Genomic DNA, 27,725 nt, shown 5'->3' with positions numbered 1-27,725 from the left:
ATATATATATATTTAAAAATAATATATATATACTAAATATATATATATATATAATAAATCATTATATATACCGTAATGATAATAAAGATTAATTGGAAGTAAACGATCAAAATAATTGATGAAAACTCAGTTCATGTTCTAAAATATTGTATGAATATACTGTATATAAGCATGTCTCAACTAGCGAAATATAATTCACAACAAAACAATTAGTTCATGACGAATAGCAACTTTTACACTCCACTTACTATCTTTGGGTTGTTTACTTCCAGCTACTCTTATTACTATTATTTGGTTGTAATATTTCTTCTTGTATTTACGTGTGTTCTTGAGACAAATTTGTGTCTGAAAGAGGGAAAGAATGCTCCCTTGAAACTAATTAAATAATTTACGTTACTCGATAACATACATGTGTATATATATATATATACATATATATATATATATATATATATATATATATATATATAATATAAAAGTATATATATATATATATATATATATATATATATATATATATATAATACACCTAATTTCGAGCTTAGGTCAAAAGAGGTACAATGGGATAAACAGGACTGTTCACCCCCAAACCGGGATTCGAACCTGGATTCTGTCGCTGTTAGCGATCACTCTGTCACTCAAAACACACAACCACAAACACTTGCATAGACTATATGTACATATATATGTGTGTATATATATATATATATATATATATATATATATATATATATATATATATATATATATATATATATATATATATATATATATATATATATATATATATATATACACATATGTGTGTGTGTTTATATCAAATAACAAGTGCAGCCCATACAGTTTCGAAACCACTTGGTTTTTTTCAATATGAGTAACAATCTAGCAAACATAAATAAAGGAATGAATTAATAAGCAAAAGCTGATAACGAGCAAGGCAGCTGCTTTAACAGAGAATAAATGAATAAAATTCCATTTTTCAGGAAAAGCAATTAAATGGACATGGTTCCAGCGGGAAATAATATGCAGCCGTAAAGAATTCTCGCATTTAAAATGGAACGGCAGTCTGCTCCCTAAAGTGTACGACCGTTCGGAGTCATCTTTTGCAAAGCAAAGGTATAAATAAAAATTGCCCAGGGGCTTTCCTACAACTGCTTTAAAAGTATTAAAACACTTTTAATGACAGTATTACTAAAGACGATAATCACAAGTTCAACAGATTCTTTCATACAACAATTCAAAAGCCATTAAACGTTGCCCAAGTGTTCCTGTATTATTGTTTATGTACTGATATGTTTCCATTTTTGGAGGTTAATAATAATGATGATAATAATAATAGAGAAACTGAACTAATACGCAACGCACTCGCCGCTGAGGAAACCCTTCTTTGCTATGTGAGTTTCTATGTTATTTCTTTGACAATTTTTCAATTTTTTCATAGTTGTGAAAATGATCACTAAATTCAATGAAAATCTCTACCCAGGTATTGAGAAGATTTTTTTATAAGCATCTTGAAAAGGGCCAAGTCAAATAACTTATCTATTCCACTTTCTTAAACTGACTGTTTTCGCTTTTACCTCCATGTATTAAAATACAAAGTATTTTCAGTTTATTACCATCGAATATCATTTTAAGAGGCCAGACATACAGAGGGAGAGCAGTCTTTCAAATTCGTATGATTTACTTTGAAGTAATTGTAATGGTGACTTACAAGGTTTTATCTTTCGACATATTTTGACAAAACTTGCATATTCTTATATAAGACGTCAAAAGCCTCCCACCCCCCCCTTCCCCTCTCTCTCTCTCTGTCTCAGCAACACTTAAGAGAGACTGTACCCCTCAATCAACGCCCGAGGCGTCCTCAACCGTGATACAAGCGGAGTCAACAGAGGCGTCCTTCTGTGTCTCTCTTTCCCTTTCATCGCTCTTGTATATGTATACAAAAAGGTCGTATTTTTCTCGGCTCTCTTAAATTGCAGTCCTCTTAAACTGAAGACTCCAGATCTGTTGGTGCGTATTCCTTCTCTCAGTTACAGCTCTCTTCTTCCTTCTATAATGATTTAAAGGCTAAGTAACAATGAATACTTTATGCCAAGTAAGTTAAGATAAATGCATGAACTTATACTTGCAGTATCAAAAACAATGAGTTTTGGTAAAGAACGTGATCACATTTTGTGGGTCCTCCAGTCCTTCCGTACAAGAATTTCGTATTAGTATTTCGCTGCTCAGATGATACAGCAGCGTACCTTCAATATTAGCTTTTTATGAATTATATATTCTGCATTTACTTCAAATGTCTTTTGAGAGCTCTCAGAAAAATTATTCTATAACCATGTTGTATCCTATACAAGCGTCTGTCGTAAGTTACTAAGCTAGATATTTTTAGCAATTTCTTTAAGTACTTTTATATAAAGTCAATGCGATGGCATTCGGCTTATAGGACACTGTTCTTGACTGGTATCTCACATATTAAAACTGCATTTTCCACATAAGCAGTAAATGATATCACTGTGATTTACCGATTACAGTATTCCTTGCTCAAGATAATGACACAACTGTATCGCCTGAACAGTAAACAAAGGTCCCAGTTACTAAGTGTGCATCGTTATGTCTCACGTTTATATTTGCCAAAGATAATCCTTTGTGTTTCAAGCTCTTTTGATTATTTCACCAACCGTGGCAAGTATCCCACCATTTGTTACCCAAGTGAAAATGTACGCCTGCACATAAATATGCAATATTTCAGGTATTTCAGACCTATATCACATCGTTTCACAAACACCTCACTGACATCTGGTGTGGCATTTCCTGCGCAAGGAAAAAATAAATCTAGGAAATTTATATTACTTTTTCACTAGAGCAGTTCTTTTAAATATTTCACGTGTACTTCAAAATTTAATCTTTTTCCCCTCTGACAAACTAAGGTCAAGAAAGGCCTGGGGCTAGCAATCAGTAAGTATGTATATATATATATATATATATATATATATATATATATATATATATATATATATATATATATATATATATATATATATATATACTCTCAAATATTAAACAACGAGTACACTTTAAAATCGAATTTATTTTAGTTTCAGAATAACTTATATCCATAAGTAATTGCATATGATATGATAAAGTAATTCTACCTTGACCAGGATTTGGACTCATGCCTTTTAGGTTTGAAATGGGGGAGGAACAACGACTTATCATTATAAATATATACATATATATATGTATATTATGTATGTATATATATATTTATATACACACATGTATGTATGTATAATGATAAGTCACTGTCTCCACCATTTCAAACCGAAAAGGCACGGGTTCGAATCCTGGCCAAGGTAGATGTGCTTTATCATATCATATGCAAAACGTTATGGGTATATTCCCTAGGTATTGTGAATTCGATATTAAGGTGTATTCGTGGTTTAATATTTGAGTATATATATATACATATGTATATATATAAATATATATATAAACATAAATATATATACATATATATAATATATATTATATACATACATACATACATACATGCATAAATACATATCTACACATTGGCTATGAGGATAATGTGACTAAATGCACTGCAAGAGCCAGAAGGAAATAATAAAAGAAATCAATACCTAGCGCATTCGCGTATTTAATATATACTTCAGTATAGAACACAAAATGGAAGACGGTTGACTGACGTCAAACAGTAAAGGTGAATAAGTAAATGAATAAAAAAGGACTTAAGCAGCAGCCAAACATAATAATGACAGTCCACAGCCAAAGAAATTGTACTTACATGAAAAATGGTCTTAAAAACAAAACAGCTAAAAAAGTAGTTAAATAATTTTAAAATACTGAACAACACCCTTCGTAATTCAATTATCCAATTTGTATACACCCTTGTCAATATTAAGAACAGAGTCCGACTTTAGTTGCATTACACTTGGTTATATATTTCTTTTAACAATATCTTTGCAAAACAGGACCCCTGTGGAATTTTTCTAGCTTTTCATATGTAGAGAAAGAGCGCTGGACATATTTTACGAACGGACACTATTAATGTTAATTAATTCTGTCAGCCAGCATTTTACCACATGTTACTTCTTACAATACTTTTTGACGTCCCTTTGCTGTCTTTCACTTTGTAATGTATCCCAATGAGGTATATATTAAATACACAAAAGCGCTAGGAGCTGACGCCTTTTATTTTTTTTTCTGGCTCTTGATATATTTAATATAAATATATATAAATATATATATATATATATATATATATATATATATATATATATATATATATATATATATATATATATATATATATATATATATATATATATATATATATGTAGATAGATAGACGGACAAATAGATAGTGTGTGGGCGCGCGCGCGTGTGCATGTATGTGTGTGTGTGTGTGTGCGCGCGAAAGAGAGAGAGAGAGAGAGAGAGAGAGAGAGAGAACAACAAAAAAGTCACTGCCACAATTATACTTTAAAACTGCCGCAACATCAGCCGCTTCATACACCAAAATGCAGAGTTCATCAGCATCACGTTTAACGAGCTACAAACGAGCGCCAGTCACCCTACAATCTATGCCCATTCTTTTCTTATCACCAAACCATCCCAGAAAACAAACTGTTATATATGTGTGTATATATATATATATATATATATATATATATATATATATATATATATATATATATATATATATATATATATATATATATATATATATTATACGTGTGTAATCAAAGCATAAATTCTATAAATATTGGTCTTGATTAATAGCTGAAGAAAAAAAGCATTAATTAACAACGACGCTATGGAATCAAATAAAATGGTCGAAGAACACAAGTCACCTAAAACCATTCCATAATCCGTGTAAAAAGCAGTTGAGCAGATTAGCCCAGCAGCAACGGCATCACACCACCTGAACTTCATATTCCATCAAAGAGGCGCTTGAGTTCATAAAGCACATTCTCCTTTAGTGCCTTTCCCTTGAAATAATCTTCCCGAGAAATGTGGATGCGATGCGACTGCCCTTTGCATGAAGGTAACTAATGAGAATTTAATTATACAATTGTGCCTCGATATTAAATCTGCCTTTCTCTCTCGCTCCCAGTCTTTCTGCACATCAGCGAGGGAGACCAACTTATTCCGGCCTAATTCATCCCAAATCTCAAATATCACGCGAAAATGGAATGATGAAAGTCTCCCTTAGAGGTCATATCAGGAATGTCCGACTGCACTGCTTGAAAAGCAAGCCTAATGAACGAGGGCTGATTAATCTGACGAGAAAATTAGTATTTACCAATGAATGGCGATAGTAAGATGCTAACGTGCAACTCTGAAATGAGAATAATTTTCTTTTTTAGCATACCAATGAAATCTTTGGTTTTAAAGGGATGATTAACGTTCCAGTCTAATGTACAAGATTCTATTTCCGTAAAGATGACAGTTTATTCTTTAGTGGAGAGAGAGAGAGAGAGAGAGAGAGAGAGAGAGAGAGAGAGAGAGAGAGAGAGAGAGAGAGAGAGAGAGAATGAGCGCGGATTCAGTAATCATTCTTTCAAAGATGTCTCATCAAGTTACAATGAGGTCCCATCAACAGAACGTCGGGTTCCCTAAACACTTGCGTCCATCTTCCATTTATATTATGTCTCCTACATTAATGTACCCCATTAATACAGGAGACAGGTGTAGTTTTCTTTCTTTTCTTTCAGTCTCCACAGGACGTTCAACGCAAACACTTGTGACATCCCAGATATATATTCAATTTTTCTCAGTTTAACTTTCTGTAATAAATTGATTTCATCTGCTCTCTGGCAAAGCTGGGATTCGTCTTGTATTGATTTGCATTTAATCATAAAAAAGACATTTTTTCAGGATAATCTGTTCCGGCAGACTAATGACTGCATTTTATGAAAAAAAAAAAACTCATTCATACGTTACCATTCAGCCGTACAAAAATGATCTTTTTACCCGTTACCAGATACTCGCAGAGACGTTTTAATCACAGAGGTCTAGAGGAATAATTTACCTCTTCGAAACATCTAATGAATTCAGGGAATAATTCCTCAGAAACTCGGAGACAAAGGATTCCTCTTTCCATTTAACTGTGTATTCTGAGCAGCGTAAGACTCTTTCTTTAAGTAAAAGATATTAATGCCAGCTTTGCTAGTTGGTAAAATGCTTCAGAATAAAAATTTCGGCTTATTAGGCTATCTCGAGAGCAAGCCCTCACATAGAACTTTAAAACATGTCTTTTTTTTTTTTTTATGAATAATGCAACCTTTTGACACTACGTTGAATATTGTTGGTTTTAAGCTTTTGATTTTCTCTCATCATGGGATACAGACGGTCTGTTTACCAATAGTGTCCTCCACATGCATATTAACCGAAGTTTATGTGACGAAGGTAGGTTACACAGAAATCAAATATTGATCTCCAGGAAATGTTCGGGGTGAGGTTGTTCACGAAACAAGGAACCACCTAAATTTTGGATCCATTCCAGTTCCGGGATATAGAAAGCCCCCTCAGCCCACACTTGTTTGTACTCATGAAGTTTTCTGGAAAGGCTGGACACTGTATAAGGGTCATTCCATTAAATTTTAGTGGTGACTAAAATCTCTTTATGAAGTTATGTTTTGAATGAAAAAGAATCGTTCAGGTATCATATTAGCTTACATGTATTTCTTTAGGTTACGACTGTACTTCAAAAAGTATCACATTCTATTCCTTGCATTTTTATCACCAGTAATTCTTAGGGTTACAGCTTCAATGATCGGTAGCTCCAAAAACACAACATAAGAAATCTATAATTATTTCCTTGTAGCTGTATTAGGTGGTCGAATGGCGTACAAACATTTCTACATTTTGGCACAAACATCGTGCCACTAGCATAAACGACTTGAGAATACCCAAAAGCAACTGACAAAACGCCATCTTCTTCATTAAGGCAGGAGGCAAGTCTCGCGAGAGCAGTGATGCAAGTAAACATAATCCGAAAACCAAGTTGCCTCAAAAATTATATATTTCTATTTCAAAGTTAACCTTAAAGAAGACACCACCACCCATAACTTTCGGGAAGATACACTGAGCTGTTGACAAAACGAGGCGACGGCGTTGATGAATATGATATTAATGCTTCTAACTTTCAGCTTCGTAAACTCAACTTGGAGGAAAATGAGTAAGTTTTCAGTACCGGGTTGGCCTAATCCCAAAACACATAGCCAAGGGAGGAGCTTGATGAGTAAACAAGCCTTTCACTTATGTAACGTTCCCTGGCAAAATTAAGGCATGCTCTCGGATATGTCCTGGGTTTCACGCTGCAATAAATTATTTTCATCTAGATGCTTTTATGCATATTACTAAATAACGCAATCTTAATTAAAGGACTTTACCTCTCTCTATCCTACAGTCTCTCTCTCTCTCTCTCTCTCTCTCTTTGTACCTGTCTCTCTATCTATCTATCTGGGAGTCTTCTTCCGAAGTTTAACATCGTAAAGTAGTCTTGTTTACTATTTTTTTTTGTATAACAATGTCTTCCTGATAACTGGATTTCCAAAATACCCGAATGAAGTAACGGCAAAATACTTGTCTACCTTGAAATTGGTTATACTTTTCGATATCTATAGGAGTTAACGATAATATCCCTTCATCCCCAACCCCACCCACTAACCACCCCCCCAACAAAAATTCCAATAACGATTTAAAGTTATGTAACTCTGAACCATTACAGAATAATCTGCTCGTAAATAGTTACCATGAGCTGGCAAATGATAGCGGATTTTATCAGAATCAGTGAATGAAACAAAATACGTTTCACGCTCAGAATGAATTACCTATCAATTAAAGCTATACACAGCTTCATTTACTAACACTGGAGGAAATGAATGAAAAATGTCCATGTCGAGCGAGCGAAAATTGAGGAATGGTAATAAAATGGTGATAAAATGTCACTGTGGAGAGCTGGCAGCAGAGTAAAAAGCAAAAATGGCACCAATTAATCAGTACATATCAGTCTATGGATGAGATACGACATGAAAATGCTGACTGCCTGCCAAATTAAAACTAACTCAGAATGTCCTCCCACCCACACCCCTCCCCTCAAAAAAAAAAAAAGCTTCCAGAGCTGACCTACAATGTGATTTGATTTGAGTATATATATATATATATATATATATATATATATATATATATATATATATATATATATATATATATATATATATATATATATATATAGTCAGTTATGCCCTAACAGGGAATCGTCCTTTTAATATAATATACAGTTCAGCAAGAGGTAAGGTAATAAAAACAAAATCGGACTCTAGCATGTAGTCTCTCTCATACTTTCCATAGTTTTTCAGTGAGGAAAATGATTTCAGTCATCATTCACTAAATTCTGTTACAGTACTTAATTTTCTTTCATAACCTCGATGAATACTTCACTTTCTCACTCTGTTAACCATCTTTCCCTGTCTCCAAACAGCGTAATCACGAGAGAGAGAGAGAGAGAGAGAGAGAGAGAGAGAGAGAGAGAGAGAGAGAGAGAGAGAGAGAGAGAGAGAGCAATATCAAAGAAACCATAAGCCATAGCCTTCCAAAGTATAATCTATATTTACTTCATTTAAATTGCTACTTGGGGTCGGTCAGATGGATCTCGTTTTTTCCCCTCTTTAATATTTTTTTCTTCTAGTTTCAGCTCGATAACGACAATTGGTCTCCGGGCCTGTAAGTCTTCACATACGAAGACTAGTAAAAAATTTCTTATATTATATGGACCACACTGAAAAAAATTAATCTAATGGCAGCATTCTTCAACAACGTAATTCTAGAAATACATAGAACTTAGCTGTTGAATAACGCTGACAGTACATCATAACTAACTGAAGTCTAATACTCTTTTCAGTTGGCCATATCCACTGGAAAACTACAAGCTTTTGTTAGTAAACTGAAATTGAACAGCGATACAGAAATGAACTGCAAGATATCTTCATACCTAGAAAAAAAAAATACAACCATGTAGGTAATAATTAACATGGGTTAAATTTCTAATTGACAAATAAGCTGGTGTCAAGCATACAGAGACATCTATGACAATTTTGGAATGAAGTGATTACCAAAACAATCGTAAGAAGTTATAATAAAAAATTACCTGCAAAAGATGCCATTATTCTGTCATGTCGTGACATTTAACAAATTATAATTATTGTAGTTTACTTACTAACACATAATAACAGCGCTTTTTTTTCAATCAAAATATATCTTGTTATCGCTGTTTGTCTGATAATATTTGAAGGTAAGAATTACAACTTGACAATGAGAAACTAATGGGCGACGTTACTGTTTTGATTTGACAATCATAACGTGATGATATATTATAAATATAAACAGAAAATCGGAAAGATTTTCGTTTTCAGTTCTATGAATTTGGGAATGTAAACAGTAATTATTCGGCATGGCAATAATACAACCTGGGTATTTTTACATTTCCTGAAATTTCCTTACTAACGTTCTCTCTCAAGTTTTGGAAAATTCCTGTTGAAAGAGACAACTTTCTTATGCAAGATAATTGTGAAAATACAAAGGTTTGGGCAGAACCATATTCGTAGCTTCGATGCAAATAATACCATCAGCTTCTCCTACAAAACCTCTTTAGGGTCTCAGCTTAACAAACTGAAACTAGTCCCTTCATTAGAATTTAAACTATTTGTTTTTTTTCCTCTCAGAAGACAGGGTTGTGGTTTCAGCATGAAAATATGAAATTCGCCAATCCTCCCCTCCTCCACCCTCCAAACCACCCCTGCAGTTAATTCTCAGGTCAGGCTTACTGATACAAAATGGCGAACACTTAGAAATCATTTTAAACAACTGGGAAATCAAATGATCAATATGATGTTTATGGCTAATGAGATTACCAATAAGAAAATTAAATTAAAGCATATAAAACTTAGCAACTCTGTCTTCTGTGCACCATTAAGGGAAGACTAATCAAGCATTTAACTCTGGAGTACAGTATATCTACAACCTTACAAAATTACCCGAAACTGAACATTAGGTTCGTGAATCTGTTAGGCGGAAAAAAGTCAAGCAATAATTAAGCAAAGTAGGTAGCTGACTTTTAAATGCAGTTTGAATGTTTATGTGATTTCAGCTTTTTTCTGAACTTTTTGTTTTTGGCTTTCTGACGCTTTTCAGATTTCTTTACGCCTAATATTTAGAGTTTTTCTACAATGTTAATTATTGGACAAAAACCTTCACAGTAAACAGAAGGAGGATGGAAACCAGAGAACAAGAAATAAACAGCAAATAGGAAATGGTTAGTAAATAAGCCACTCTCAACATCACCAAGAATACCATCTTAAATCAAACGAACTTACTTGAACCCATTTTGCTTCGTCAAGACGAAGAGTCGCAGAAACAGGTTAACAAAAATAGGCAAACAAGATAACCGCAAACGCGAATACACAAGATGAAGAAAAAAACTTTTTTTAAAGAAAAACAAATAAAAACACTTCAGACCATTCTCTCGAGAAAGACCATAAAGTCAACACTCTTCTAATAACATTGCAATCTAGACCATTTGTGATTAAATAAGAGTATGGAATGAAAGCTGTTTAGTATTGCATTAGTAAGTCCTCTGGCAAAGTGATCTCAAATTCAAGAGTGCGGAAGGCGTTAGTGCAAGAATTATGGAACACTCCATCCAGAATTTTGCAAATGAAAATAGCGGAAATTACTTGAAAGCACAGCGAACATCATTACAGATACCTTCCTTCATTGCAGCTTCTTCATAACTGAAAAAATTGGATTCTACAAAGACTTACTGCCGTAATAAAGGAGATATTCATGTAACCGTTAACTTCATTAATTTCATTTATGATATTTTCATGTCAGTATTTCTCACATAAAGCTGAAAAATTCCCCACAGAGATTATTTTCTCCTGCGTCTCAGTCATTCTTCTGTTTACCGCGCAATGTCTCATTTACGAAAGTCTTTTTTGGCTATCTTCTTGTCTTTCACTTTATCGTTTCTGTCTGTTTCTTTTTCTTTCCTTTGTGGGAAAATCGCTTGTAATGAAACCTTACGAAAAATGAAAAACAATGGTCAAGGTTCAACAGTGAAGATCGTAAAACGGTCAATATTACTAATTTATTTTCAGTATCAGTGAACCACAGTTGTTAACCCTACAGTATAACATCACAAAACAAAGATGGACTGAAATTGTGCATACTTGAAAACTCCAAATTGATTTTGAACATACACCTTCATTAACTCAGAAAAAACATGGCTTAATTGATTTAATATATTCTTTAGCACAGCATTTGATTCAGCACTCGTATGACGACAGTCATGCAGATACGATCTTTAGTCGGTCTGTCTGTCTGTCTGTCTCTCTCTCTACTGAATAATGGAACAAAAGAAAATTTTTTTTTAGCAAAACCATGAAAAATTTCGGGAAAAAAATGATTACATACTGTACATCCTTCCCCTTCCACTTCACGTGTAGCTTTTTACCGAATAACGGAACAAATGAGAAACAAGAGCGAGAAAGACAAAGGAGAGCAAAGGACAGTAAATCTATTGTAGATTTATATTGTAGTCAACAACAGAGCTTCAAGAAATCCATTTTGTGCTTCAGAGTTCAAAAATATATCACTATGGTCTCCAGCTTCTGTCTCTTCTAACAAAATTTTTGTTGTATTCGTACTCTGGCCTTTATTAAAAGTTTGAAAAAACTAACGTGAATTTTGCTACAACTCGTATTTTTTGACGACACTTATTTAATTAGTATGCATTTTTGGTTTCCATGGTATGCCCGGAGCACAAATCAAGCTAAAAAGTATATTAATATTTTCCTACCCTTTTGACCAGTTCAACATCTCATTTCTGTATTCCAGACTTTAGGCGATATTTTGAGAAAATGCAGGAATATAGACTTACAGATTCTATTCTTTGCGTGGGATAGATTAAAATATGAAATTGGAAACCTTATTTCAGTTTTCATGTACATTTTTCGTTACATATGTTCAATTTCCGAATGAAGTGTGGATGATCTTCATATTTCGTTTAGACTAAAGAATTTGTGCTTATAAACGACTGTACTGATACGCTGTAAAACATTAAATATAATTGCCAATTCATACGACGTCAGATTAAACCAAAAACAAGTGCTGGTCAAAAGTTGAATGGGTGACCGCTAACGAAAGCTAGATGCTGCTGGCACAAGAGTTCCCGTAATAATCCGCTGGGAAATGTGTGTGGGGCTAGCAGCCTCATCCCACAGGTGAATGCTTTGAAACTCGAAGCAGACCCGAGCAGTCTGACGAGGACAGCAATGGATTGCTGTAGGACTTGAAAAATCAACAATGTAAATAACATTGGCGACTATGCTGCAATAGCCAATCATTTCTTGCATTATACTTATTGTAACAAACAATTCCATTTCTTTATTTTAAAGTCCATCATCTTAACACTTTAAACAACGGATAATCATCCTAAGAATGGATCCAACAGCGTTCCTCTAAAACTCACACTTTAAAACAAAACATTTCTCTTCCACCTCTGCTCAGCGAGAAAACGATTCCACGGAATGCCTTGCTCTGCCCCTTTCCTCTTTGTCTTTTTTAATTGATGTTACATGCTTCCCTGAAACTAAGTTAAACAAACCATCAACCTCCTCCTTGCACTAAGTGTTTCAAAGTATATGTTACCTTCATCCATAACAACTAGTTGGGGTCTCTCTCTCTCTCTCTCTCTCTCTCTCTCTCTCTCTCTCTCTCTCTCTCTCTCTCTCTCTCTCTCTTATTTTTGTGTCTGAGTCTCCCATCACAATTACCATGTCAATCACAAAAATTTCTCTAGCTTTTTCAACTTCAAACTCCATACACGCTCGGTCTCAACAAGAGTAATCAACATTTTTTGGTCTATGTTTTCCATTTCATTCATATACAATAACCAACTCTGACTTTTCCACTCATTTTCAAAGACCGTCTGTCGAACCTTCTTACTCCAATTAAAAATGCACACTTTTTTTTGTTTGTTAAATATGGCCCCCACCTTTTTTTTTTTTTAAACCGAAAGGCTTCTGATATTAAAGCCCTTTCGCTCACCTCTTTCACTCTATCTACCCAGCGTTTTATACCTCTTTCTTTCTTCTTCCCCTCAACACTTCTAAGCTATATACTGTTCTTCACAAGATCGCACTATCAAAATATTTTGACTTACCTGTTCACATACGATCGCATTTTCATTGCGTCTTTAATGAGTTTCCAAAATCATTATTTTCAACCCTTCTTACTAGAAAAATTCCACCATAAAGCATGAAAAAAAATTGTTTCTGATATCTTTAACACTCAAACTTCAACTACATAAAGTAGAGCAAGCTCAGCAATCCTTTAATACATTCCAACTGTGGCGTCCATAGATATCTCTCTACTTTTCTATATATTTTACAAGGACCCCGATACCTTTCTTGCTTCACTAATATCCATTACAAGGATTACTAATGTCTATACAAATCAACTGCTTCTATTATTTCACCATCCATAATAACAATTAGTGGCCCATCTTCTTACTCTACGCTGACCCTATTTAATCTTACTCCCCCTCATATTCACTTGGAACTTCCCATTCATACCAACACTCACTAACATTGTCCAGGCTATCTCATATATCTTCATTTTAAATAGTACCCTTCTATTTTCATCAATGCACCACTTACTACTATTATTTCTTCCCCCTATGTGCCTATAGCCACAAATACTTCACTGTTAACTGTGTGACCCAGGCCATGAATTTTGCATATTTCTCTTATATTTTCGCCAATTCGATGCCTTTAGCCTTAGCCCAATTCTAGTCTATATTCTTATGTTGTCCTCACTTTTTATTTAAATTTCTTGTCTTAATTACATTACAATCCAAATCTTCAACCCTTAATATCCAGCTTAAATCTATTTCACAATGGCTTCAACTAAATAATGATCAGATATATTTCCAGCTACTCAGTATCTCAAAATCTAACAAACTCTTTACCTCATCGTTTTCTCTTTCCCTAGCATATTTAATAATATTCTTTGGAAACCGTGTAATACCAGTAATCAAGGCCCTTTCTAAAAACATTTCCATAATATTCTCCATTACCATCTACCCCATACATTTTATACCTACCGAGGATGGAAATAAATTTCTATTACCCACCTTTACATTTAATTAAACACCGTCCCTTTCTTGTTCTCCAAACCGAGCCAGGCACAGATTCAGACTCTCCTAAATCTATTTTTTGTCCTCCATCTTTTTCAAGTCTGCACCTTATATAGTATATAGACTTGCTTCCATTATCTCTCTGTCCCGCTCGCTGTATTATGTATATATATATACATATATAAAATATAAAGCTACAAATGTCACACAAATTTCACTTAATATCGAATTTACGGTAACATGGGAATAATTTCAAATCCGGGGATTCATCATTGACAAGCACAGCTGCCCCAGCCAGGATTCGAACCTGGGCGTTGGTTTAGAAACGGTGACAGACGGTCAACTTGAGCATTTGGCCTAATATCTGAAGGCTTGAAATGCCTCGTGCGTATGAGGGGCAAAACTATATATATATATATATATATATATATATATATATATATATATATATATATATATATATATATATATATATATATATATATATATATAATACATGTATATCTATATGCATAAAATACACACATACATATATTCATATATATATGTATATACCTGTATGTATATATATATATATATATATATATATATATATATATATAATACATGTATATCTATATGCATAAACACACACACATATATTTATATATATATATATGTATATGTATATACCTATACTGTATATATATATATATATATATATATATATATATATATATATATATATATATATATATATATATATATATATATATATAAAATGTGTGTGTGCGTGTAGAGGAGGGGCGGCCCGCGTTCGGACTGTCAGAGATGGAGGCATCTATCAGCGGTTGCAATTTAAAAATTACAGCGCACTGTCGTCTTAACAAGTTTATTTCTATAAAACTTTTAAACATATTACCACGTGAACACTTAGAAATAATCAAGAAAAATTAGATCTGCTGCAGTGAAATACAATAATTCCAATTTTAATACACATATCTGCGATGTGGAAGTATAATGATTACATTAATAAAGATCATGGAACTTACAATTTACCCAAAACAACAGACCCATCAATCAAAAGGGAACAATTTGAACGGTACTTCAATAACGCTAGAGAAATGATAAAAGTGGATCAATGAAGCCTTTTTCTTACAAGATCTACAAAATAAAATGTAAATTCAACTTCAGAATGCTTCAAGCTGCCAGCCAAATTCAATATGAGAACTCAAAAACGTCATGGATTTTCATTTTTACTTCATAAAGAGACCAGATTCCAATAGCCAACTCTGATATAATAATTATGGTAAATGATAAAATCTTAAAATTATCGATAATGGATAAACAAGTTTCCTGCATAAGCTGGGTTAATATTTTCGATGCGAGTTTTCGACTCTTGATTTTCACAGACATGTTACTGCATGTCTGCGGGAATACAATTATCAACAAACATTGATGATAATATTAACATCGATAATAAGCACGATGATGATAATGAATGAAATTAACTTATATTCTCAGCATGAGTTCCTTTTCATGGACATTTAACTTCTTCCATAGTATGTTTGTTAGAGTTCAATGCCACATAATATTTACATAAAAAATAAATAAGTAAACAAATTAAAAATGCAAAAAGAAAGAAAGTAAGAGAGAAAGAAAGAAACCGAAGAATGAACGGCTGAAATCATTCTTAATCAGACGCAACTCACTATTTCCAATGACAGCTGAATATGCAAAACTGCGTAACTTCCTTCTATTAGAACTGGCAATGCATACGAAATAAATGCCAGTATCACTCGATGCAATCCACTCTAGAATTCTACGCAACGTCAAATCCTTTCGGCAAAACTCTGAAAAGAAATTCTGCTTCATTACGAAGACAGTAATCGTATCAGCATCCCGCTGGAGTTCTATTACAAGTTTGGCGTTCAATCTGAACTCTCGAGTTGGAGGACTTCAGCTTGTCAGCTCCAGTCGCTTCGAAATGAAGTCATGCTTTGACGATCGCATTTTAATCATCCATTCTTTATTAACCCATTTAACTCGCACTCACTGCTCGGAATTCTGTGAACATCATCAGCTCCATTTGCCGCGGTCCATGGGACTTAATGCTATTAATCCCTGCTCAAATTACCAGGATTTAGTAGCGCTGTTGTGATCGCTGATGTGATATTCTGTACAGCTCAGCCTACGGATAATACGATGTCTGCATTAGCTACCATTTCGACACAGTACCTCTTTTATAAAACCATGTTTTTAACATCATGGAATAATTAATGCGCCTAAACACGGCACCCACGTACATAATGCACACACATACCTTTGTAATGAGCTTGAAAGCGTAAGCACGTCCTCTGATACATACACCACACACACACACACACACACACACTCACTCTATATTTATATTTATATATATATGTATATATATATATATATACATATATATACATATATATATATATAGACAGATTGACAAGTAATGTTCACTCACTACTACTTTCTTCTTAAGAACACCCAGACCTTCCTTCAGGCATAAAAACATAATAAAAATAACCATATGTACAAGTCTTACTCATAACTCAAAATTTTACTGTTCATGAGAACAGCCTTTACTTACGGCTACACATGCAAAGTCAATAAGAAAAGGGCTTCTACTTACAGCTTTCGATTTTCATATGACACTCTTGCGTGTCATGCGGATACACCTGGAAATTCATCGCGCACGAGAGCACCAGCGTTAACCTGCCAAAGATAATTCTAAGATGGTTAAATCATTTTGGCAAATGTTTAAAAATGTAACACTTTTAATTTACATAGAATGAAATAGGACCTATACCGTCTAATGTTATAACTAGCTATAATCATACATACTCAAAACACAGAATTAGCTATAATCGTAATATTTAAAAAAATGGATCACTGATATGAATAAAAAAAATTGATGTATGTGCACAAGCGATGGCACGCAGGGAATCATACTTTCCTATCTACGGTTAATATCAAATTCACTATACCTTAGGAATCACTTATAACCAAAGGGGATTATAAATGATAAGTGTTTCGGGCCCTGGTCAAGATTCTATCATGGTTTTTAAATCTAAGACACAGCTTCGTATCCTGACCTGGACAGAAGCGCCTATCAATTATAGTTTCCTTTGGGTGAAAGTTACTCCCATGGTAGGGAGGATTTGATACTAAACTTTACTTGTGGCTTAACGTTTATGAATATAAAGAAGTCAGGCTACAATAATACACGCACACACTCATATACATATAGATACAAACATATATGTATATATATATATATAGATATATAATATATATATATATATATATATATATATATATATATATATATATATATATATATATATATATATATATATATATATATATATATATATAAAGAGAGAGAGAGAGAGAGAGAGAGAGAGAGAGAGAGAGAGAGAGAGAGAGAGAGAGAGAGAGAGATAAAAACGGCAATACGCTTTCCCCCAAAAAAGGGGGATTTTAAGGCTTATGTGATAGGATTAAAATAGATTCTAAAATGCGTACAGCGATCCCATCTTATAATCCCCTGAAAAAGCCAGTAATAGAATACAATCGTGGAATGACCTGAATGCCTTCCCCGATATGTTTCCAAAAGCCAGGCTTTGTAAATGAAGCTACTAATACCAGGATCAGAGCCCCTTTCTTAACAGAGACATGCTATTAATATATTTAAAACAATTATTCCTCTATATATGCAGCCTTATGCGCGTCCGTTTCATGTATATATATATGTATATATATACATATATATATATGTATATACATACGTATATATATATTTATATAAATTTATAGATACGTATATACATATTTCCATATAGACAGATACACAGATAGTTAAATAGATCGGTATAAACCACCAGTTCGGGCAAGTTTTGTTTTGGGGTACGATACAAACATTAGCTTTTCCTTTCCTTGGCTGCCACCCTCCATACTTGACCAACTGCCATGTACATAAATTACCTCTTGGGTCATCGAAGGCACAATGGGTTTTAATGGTCCACGTCCAATTCAACCTGCCTATACACACTAAAGCATGCACACATGTATATATATATATATATATATATATATATATATATATATATATATATATATATATATATATATATATATATATATATGATATATATATGTGTGAAAAATATTCATAGTTTGGTCTTAACATAAATCGCAGAAAGGATTAAATTCAAATCCTTTTTAATTCTCCAAAAAATTTTTCAGGAACCAAATATATAATGGTTAAAATTTTGTCCAAAAGCAAAATCATTATCAGAACTAACAGATCCACAAATTTTATTCCGTTTCACGAAGGTGTGTGTGTGTGTATGTGAGAGAGAGAGAGAGAGAGAGAGAGAGAGAGAGAGAGAGAGAGAGAGAGAGAGGACGCGTCATTCCAAAAGTGACTAATTTTCTTTGAGGAAAGGTTAAGTATACTACAAATGTAAATAATGCAATAAGGATTATTCCTCTTAAAAAAAATAAAATAACGACCACAAAGATATGACTTTTGAAGACAGAAGTCGAATTAAAAGGACAAAATTTCAGAGGACCTAGACAAGCAACCCTTATGGGATTCTTTTCAGTTTTTAAAGTCTCTAAGAGGACAAAATATTGAAACCCTAAGGGGACCTCACACCCAAAAGCATCTCCGCCGACGAAGAGCAAAGTTCGGTCCTCAATTTTTTTTAATAACCAAGGTCCTAAGCTTAAAGACCGTGGAGTATGTATCACGGCGAATACCTCTTGTCTACCTTGTCCTAATTACAGAGGTTTTAATCTCAGCCATTTGATTGCCAACTGCACAAAATTTAACTGAATGTTGGTCAACGAATTAAGCTTTTTCGAAAGTTATGCATGAAATCTACAAAAACGTAAAATTTGAGAGTAAAGTTTAAACATCAAACTTGGACTAGACTAACATTTCTCACTTTGGCATAGGGAGGCAAAACGAGAGAACGTATAAAAGAGAAAGACAATAACGTTGAATAAAATCCTGGGAAATAAAATAAAGCTGTAGACAGCAAGCTAGGAGGAAAGACACGGAAGAACGGGGTGCGAAGAGAATAAAAGAATAAAAATGGAAAGCAATGGAAGAGCGCCATTTCAAAAAAAAAAGAAAAGATCATAATGTGTGAGAGGACACACATGGATAATAATCGTAAAGAGAGAAAGGAAAAACGCTGCCTTTTGATGGCGTGCTTGCGGCTGTGTACCGCGTGAAAGCACGGACTGGTTTTATGAGAGCGCAATTCAGGACACAAACTAACATTGTGGATATTCATGGAAAATCGGATTTTTGCCCTCTTGATAATGCACGTGGTTGCATCATTCCGAATTCCTTCCATCTCCAGACGAACCCGCTCTCTCTCTGAGAGTTTTCTTTGGAATAAACTTGAATAAATCAAATGAATTAAAGAAGAAACATGAAGATCACAGAGGATACGACATGAAGCTTGTCGTAAGGAACTTCTTTAGAAGGCGAGATCTTCCAATCTGAATTAAAAGGAATTCGTACACCTGAGGCCATTTCTGTTAAAGCAAAGGAAATCAAAAGAGAAACGTCTCTGAGTTTGCTTTATCACTCAGCCTGAGATGGGAAAACACATGCTTATTTAACTCAGTTTTGGATTTCAAACTGACAATGAGTAATCCACATAACTTTTGGCGTTAAAGAGAGGCCGCGGCCACTAAATAAAACAAGTAAAAAATGCGCCGAAGTTTCTTCGGCCCAATCGAGTTCTCTGTACAGCTTACAATCATGGCCACCGAAAATAAATCTATCTTTCGGTGGTCTCGGTAAAATGCTGTATGAGCCGGGGTCCATGAAACTTTAACCACGGCCTGGTGGTGGTATGTCCTATGTCGCTGCCAGACGCACGATTATGGTTAACTATAACTTAAAATAAAAACTGAGGCTAGAGGGCTGCACTTTGGTATGTTTGCAGACTGGAGGGTGAATGATCTACATACCAATTTGCAGCCCTCTAGCCTCAGTGACTTTTAAGATCTGAGGGCGGATAGGAAAAATGCGGACGGACAGACAATGGTTTTCTTTTACAGAAAACTAAAATGGAAAGTAAAAAGACACCGTAGTCATGTTTTCTTAGCTACTGCTTTCACGGAAAAGGGTGAAGGGTACTGAAACGAAAATTAGGGATGCGGTTTCGTAAACTGCATTCCTGTCTGTAAACTGGTATTCAGTTTCGTTTGTGGAGGTTGTATTCTTACAAGTAATACCTCACCATGAGGGTGGGAGATGGGGTGGGTTGCTTCTGACTTGTCTTTACCCTTTCTCCGCTTTGTCTTGGCGATATATAGTTTCTCCGTTTTACCCCTTTCCCATTTCTACGTCTCTGGTATTATTCGTTTTCTTGTCGTCCAACGTTTGAAACACATCCGAGCCCCACTTGAACTTTCTCCGAGTTACCTGTGCCAATCTGGACAGAATCCAAGGCAGGGTGGACTGGAATTTGTTAGAATTCAAAGGATCCAAAACAATTACAGCGCCGTTTCAGTTTAGTGGTCCTTTGAACTCTCTTGTCTGGATTAAAACGTCGTTCTTCGTATTATTTCTTTCAATATTGCGTAGTTAGGAAGACTATGTTACCTAATGAAAATACTAACGATGTTTTATAGTAAGTTTTTCCTTAGAGCAGGCCTTACATACCTGTGTGGGATTTATTCTTAGTAACATGAATTACTATGCGATTAATTTCAGCTTGTTCATATTCCATGTCTGTCTTCACTTTCTACAAAAAAAAAAAGTATTTCAGGCATTACTCTTCACAGCCAATGGGCCTGCCTGAGTTACTCTAGTTGAACGTAGAATTATGATGTTACTCCGAAGATAAATTGCGACAGAAATATAAGGTTATGATCGGCTCATATACTTAACTTCTATAAACGAAACTTTGAATTCTTCCGTGTTCCTCGAATTGGGTCTGTAATGGGAACAGAACTAAATTCAAAGCGGAACACAATTTTATTTCGTTAAGATTTCAATTAACAATGTTGACAGCTTAAAAGGATTCATGTGACTTCCTGAGTGATACATAAACTGCAGATAATGCTAGTTTAGGAAAGCATAAGACACTAACATGCATAACTTTATGACAGTGTTACGAACTTTATACGAATAACTTTTCACTCAAACATACAGGCTAAATGATGTTTATTGACACCGTGATTTCTATTGAGAGAGAGAGAGAGAGAGAGAGAGAGAGAGAGAGAGAGAGAGAGAGAGAGAGAGAGAGAGAGAGAGAGAGAGATTGTCTATTTCCTGCAAAGCTTTTACAATGAATAAACAAAGTTTGATTCACCAAAGTGCCAGATTCCCTTTAGTTGACTCTGTATGTATAATTCACAAGGAGGCGACAGCAGAGTATCTAAGACGACATTAATTACAATCGAGAAAGTCATTTCACACAACTTGCCCTTTGCAAACTGACCACCTATCAGTGCAAGAAGAGATCAGACGATGAGTTCACTTCTGATCTCCCTCCACTTAGCAGCCAAGCAGAGTCACGTGGCACCCTTCTGCTTTCCAAACAAGGATACGTTTGGCAAAGAGGACACCAGAAAAAAGTGAGTTAAAGGAACCACGTGATTCATGCAACGAAGGCTATAAAAGTTGTTGCATATGCAACAAACGAAGGTAGAGGATCCTGCCTTAACTCGTAAAAGGGAGTCAGTAACGAACTTATCCGAATACCAATTAGAGGTTTGTGAGGTGAGGCTTTGGTCATTAGGAGCACCTTCATAAGCTAAAAGGGGAGGGATGGTCCTGCTTTAATACGATTACTGGCCTTGGTACAATAGTGTTTTCAGTTTGGGGGTGAAGTGAATGAAGACATTATACTATTTTATCCTCAGCCTGCACTGAGGTTCATGAAATGTTATAGACTCCAATGTTAGGGTAATGGAGGCTAGACACTGAAGCAGATAGGCAGGCAAGCGGAAGGAAGAGCAAAGTATCCAGGGTACGAAAGAAAAGGTGAATCAAGGAAGCATAAGAAAATAATAATATAATAATAAAACAAATATTCTGCTGGACTTACCAATTAAACACGGAAAGAAATTAAAGTTCGGCAATTAGAGTTCAATCAACTTGAGCAAAAATCCCCACTAACAACTTAATCTGCGGCTGAGATGTGACTTTTAGGATTTTTAGGATCAAACCATTAACAAATTCCTCCAACGCTCCGAGTTTATTACGAGAAAATAGAGTACGGAAGAAAAATGTACATGAAATTGGAGTTTGCCGCAAAAATGAATTAAGGATATTGATTCACTGGCTGAAAGTAAGACAATACACTGACGCTTCATAACAATTAGAAATTTATAAAAGATTTATTATGTTCTTAACAGAATGTTTATATAACTACCTAATTAAATTTTGTACAAGAATGCAAGATTGCAGGTGACTACCGATATGATTTATTCCATTAAGCAGCAGATATGAAATCACTTCAGACAGGAATAAACCTAGGCGCACGGATAAAACAGTTAAAAAAATATTCAGTCTCAAAAACAAAAGTCTGAGGGGAACACCGAAAGAATTTAATGAATGCAGAGCCATCTGCAGAAGTAAAATTCCATTTTTACGTAACCTTTCTTAGGGTCAGAGTATTATAAAGAAATAGCATTGCCTTTCCACGGCCATGTTCCTGACGTCTCTAGTCGAAGAATTCAATTTCAACATAGTCTGGAAACTACGTCAATCAGTACTGTCCAAGTCACCATCAAAGTTTCCCTTGATGACAACTCCCGCGACGACCTGAGCAAAGTCAGTCAGCCCTTATATATATATATATATATATATATATATATATATATATATATATATATATATATATATATATATATATATATATATACATACTCATATATATATTTATGTATATATATGTGTATATATATATATATATATATATATATATATATATATATATATATATATATATATATATATATATATATAAAACCCTAGTAAGAATTTTTGGGAATAGTTTCACGTAATTTAGTTGCCTCATTTTTTATGGCAATGAGATGAAGTTCTGTTATACTGGCATGTCTCCCAGACGCTAAATGATTAACCAGATGAGTTAGCTAACTCTCTCTCTCTCTCTCTCTCTCTCTCTCTCTCTCTCTCTCTCTCTCTCTCTCTCATATATATACACACAAATATTATATATAATATATAATTTTATATATATATATATATATATATATATATATATATATATACATATATATATACATACAGAGAGAGAGAGAGAGAGAGAGAGAGAGAGAGAGAGAGAGAGAGAGAGAGAGAGAGAGAGAGAGAGAGTTAGCTACCTCATCTAGCGTCTGGGAGACATGCCAGTATAACAGAACTTCATCACATTTCTATAAAAAAATGAGACAACTAATTTACGCGAAATTATTCCCACAAATTCTTATTGGGCTTAATATTTGAACCGTGATTGAAGACAAGTCATTAAAAAGTACAATTATGTTTCCTAGCAGGCAATGTATAACAAAAATAAAAATCAAATACTTATCAGTATTTGCTATACTTATTCAACTTCAATATTCCAAATTACTCTCAAATATGAATGTTAACGTAATCTTTGAAGTAGTGACGATTAAGGAAGGAAGGTGTGCGTGTGTGTGTGTGTGTGTGTGTGTGTGTGTTGAGGTGATTCTTAATATTTAATGAAAAATAAAAACCAATCGGTCTTTCGCCTATACCTACATTTTAAAACATTTCATTCTAGAGAAATCTCCCAGTTTCGAAACCCTTTATGTCCAAGGGCAGCCCTTCACTACAATTTGTATATACCAGCATGTCTATCCGCCTTTCCTTGTTTCCCCGATTCCACGCTTCACTCTCATTCCTTTAGGAGTGCGATGGCTTGTTTCACCTATTTCACCCTCTTGTTCTCGAGGTTTTGTGCCCCAAAGAGGGAAGTTCTTGTAAACAAACACAGGAAGCAAATACAAAGCGTATTTATTTCCCGTTACATTGTTTTAATTCTCTCTCTCTCTCTCTCTCTCTCTCTCTCTCTCTCTCTCTCTCTCTCTCTCAGGAATGGAAGAAAATGACAAACGCCGTAAAAAGTTCTTGCAAAGCTGCTGACAAAAATATAATAATAATAATAATAATAATAATAATAATAATAATAATAATAATAATAATAATAATAATAATAATAATAATATAAAAAAGTATTTTTTGTTAACTTTTCTGCTGGTCTATGCATCATTTTACTGTCATCCCTTTCTTTAATCATTCTGTTTGTTTATGTTTGTCAAAAATCTGGGTGAAGACTTAATGACCATCAAAATAAAAAAACATATAAAAAACAATCTCCAAGCAACTTTTAAGAGATCCCGGCTGTCTCCTGTAGCCTATTATAATCTGGAATATCTTTGAAAAAATGTATTAAAATGCTTTTTCAGTACCAAGTAATGTATGACGTTACCAACTCTCGAGCCGGCATTTTCTACCTTAAGGAAGATCATGGACACAAGTACATACAAGTGCGAAGTAACGAATAAGCCGAAGGAAACGCGAAATAAAAATATGGGCAGCAGACAGTAAATCACTAATTCTGAAATCTAATCAGAACCTAAACCAAGAAGATAAAATTGACATGGAATGAAAATAAGGAGTTATTCTGTTTTAAAACAAAAATACTTCAAAGGTGATTAATGATTTACTCAACAGAGGAAAAAGCGAATTATGTGAAATAATTTCGGAGTCATGAAGAAGAAAGGAATAATAATGAAATGAAAGTGATTCGTAAGACCGCATCTGCATGATGAATCGATATCATGCGTCTAAGCTAACACTAACACTTTTTAAAGTTTCAGAAGTTGAGGAGTATGAACAAAATAAAGGTCAGGGACACAGGAGGAATAATTACCTAAGAAGTGAAAGAAATATCTTGGTTTGGGAGAAAAAACTAATGAGACACATTATTGTGACAGCGCTGTAAAAAGCGCAGAAAGAGAAGAGAAGGCATGTGTGAATATTGTCTCAAGGTATTGCACAATCAGGTGTCACTGAGTTGTAAACGAGAGGTTAAGAAAATAATTAAAGTGACACCAGGAATTGTGTCAAATTTTTTGGACACTTTATTGGTTATTAAGATTCTGGCCACAAGTTCTGAGGACAGGGCACACACCTTCCTAGGATAGTTAGCACTGTTTAAGATATAAAAAAGATTCTTAGGATTCCGGTAGTTTCCTAAGACATAATGGTTTATGCGCAGTCCCACAAGGTTTTCACGAAGGGCAAAAGTATTTTCTGTAATTCATATTATTGTCCTAACTACCAAAAAAGACGAATCTCAGCGAGCTGAATCACTACAACTGAAAATATAATATATGATATGACTAATGTGTTGTCCTTTTAGGAGGACTATTTTTAAGGGAGAAAGATATACATAGAAAATTCCCTCGCGCCTGTTTGCAGTCATATGTATAAAATCTATCTATGAATTGTACGGTACGCATTAACATATTTGTAACCTCTGACCATTTCTGGAACGGCCATATTATATTGATTAAGCTTCAAAAGTGTTCCCAGTAATAGAAAGGAAGTAGCTTTCAGTCACAAGAAAGACGTTAATCTTGTATGGTTTCTTTACTTGAAACCATCCGTCAGTCCCGAATGATCCAAAAAACATGGTAAATCGCAGGCGATATTTGAGTTATGTCGCAACATGTTTTCTGAAATTTAGTTCATAGACTTTGACAAACATACTACTCTCAGGTGGAGTCCCTCGTTGTCGCTTCTTTCATGTCTCTTTTTCTTTCTTTTTTCTACTTCTTTGTCTGTAAGTATGGAATAAAATGTTCGGTACGCCTTCTCCCTGACGTTGGAGGTGATAATGAAGCTACCCATAACAATATTTTCAGGGAAGCCTAATGGATTTATTCTTGTGTGGGATCTATCGATGTAGGTTTAGTAATGCAGGCACGTGCCTATGATCATTATCAAGTGTAACTTAATAAATATCAGGTGATTGAAACTGGGCGATTTTCCTCTGATCTTTATGACATATAACTAGCTTATAAATCGGAGCAAGAATATCACATGGCGAGAGCAATAAGGGCCCAGACAAAGACCAAAATGCAAAACAAATATGAGGACATGCAATAGTCCATAACAAGACGAGAAAAAAACACTGAATAAAACTGGAACTTGAAGCCCCTCAAGTAGTGGCGTCTCAGACCTCGGGAGATCGACTAGGCCATACTAAAGTTCGACACCCCCCGTAACCAGTCCATCGCTAACTCCGCCCTTTCCAGAGGCTGATTTATGCCCTCCAACTGCGCTGGATGGGTTCCGTCCATCCATCACAACTGATGGGAGTTCTCGCCCCCCCGCCAGAAGATATCCACTTCCCAATGGTTTATCCATCCATTCTCTACGGTCAGTCAGTTTCCCGCGGTTTTATTTACAAGCCCCATTCACCGATAATATTGTTGATGCGGATGGAAAATTATGTTTTTCTTCGGTAGAGAAATATGAAGGGAAAGGAGGAAAGTTTTGGGATTCAGACAAATATATGTATGCACATATGTAAGTCGTTCGTGCATGGAATTTAGATACACATACATATATATATATATATATATTATAAGAAATGATAATGGACACCTTTATTAACTCCTTATGACTTCCGTGAAAGAAAGAAAAATCTATTAATAAAAGCGCAAACAAAATACAACTCCTGCAATGCATTCACATCTATTTCATTCTTATATCTGAGCTCCAAATAACGGTACCAGGTGGAAATTAAATAAAAAAACAACAACAAAGGAAGAGGTTATTTTCAGTACTGATAGTGTGAATTATTATTGGCAAATATTACCTCTGATAACGAGGTTATTATTCTCATCTTTACTATTATTATCTCAGATAAGGAGGGAATTTTTTCTTTCAGATTATCTGTTTAGGTTTGGACTTTGCAGAAACTTAGCAAAGGTTAGAAAGACTTTGGAACAAATAAGAATGTAATTTGTAGGGAAAAGGAACTTTTGGGGGCTAATTACTTAGTCTTCATGGAAGAATGCGGTCTCCAAACCCGCTTATTATTATTATTATTATTATTATTATTATTATTATTATTATTATTATTATTATTATTATTATTATTATTATTATTATTATTATTACTGCCACTCTCAGAGAGTTCGACAAAGAATTTCAGCTTAATTAGAGTTGGAAATTGCAGCTAGGCAGAGTTAAAAAATTAGTCAGCTAAGTACGAAGAGCCTAAAGAAAAAAAGGTTGGAGGGCAAAAGGCAGAAAGCAGTGCAGCTGGATTAAACCTTTAGTGCCCTCTAAGCGTGCCACAGAAGCAGCACCGCAGTTGTTACTCTCCTCCAGAGGAACGGTTTCAATGAGTGCTTTAACTAGTTGGGAAAAGAGTTTACACTTCCTTTAAACTGACCCTTTCAATGAGAG

General features: G+C 34.4%; 1 protein-coding gene across 1 annotated transcript in view; it reads right to left on the bottom strand.

Moving 5' to 3' along the window:
- Positions 1–27,725, bottom strand: part of LOC136838665 (glycine receptor subunit alpha-4-like) — an 825,852-nt gene that overhangs the window by 139,254 nt on the left and 658,873 nt on the right. The window contains exon 12 of the mRNA XM_067104011.1: positions 16,866–16,948. Coding sequence (XP_066960112.1) covers positions 16,866–16,948 — 83 coding nt within the window. The remainder of the gene's footprint in view (positions 1–16,865; positions 16,949–27,725) is intronic.

Source organism: Macrobrachium rosenbergii, chromosome 5, assembly GCF_040412425.1.
Source record: "Macrobrachium rosenbergii isolate ZJJX-2024 chromosome 5, ASM4041242v1, whole genome shotgun sequence".
Taxonomy (NCBI): domain Eukaryota; kingdom Metazoa; phylum Arthropoda; class Malacostraca; order Decapoda; family Palaemonidae; genus Macrobrachium; species Macrobrachium rosenbergii.
Note: the sequence above shows the minus strand (reverse complement) of the source record. Positions and strands in the feature narration are given on the sequence as shown.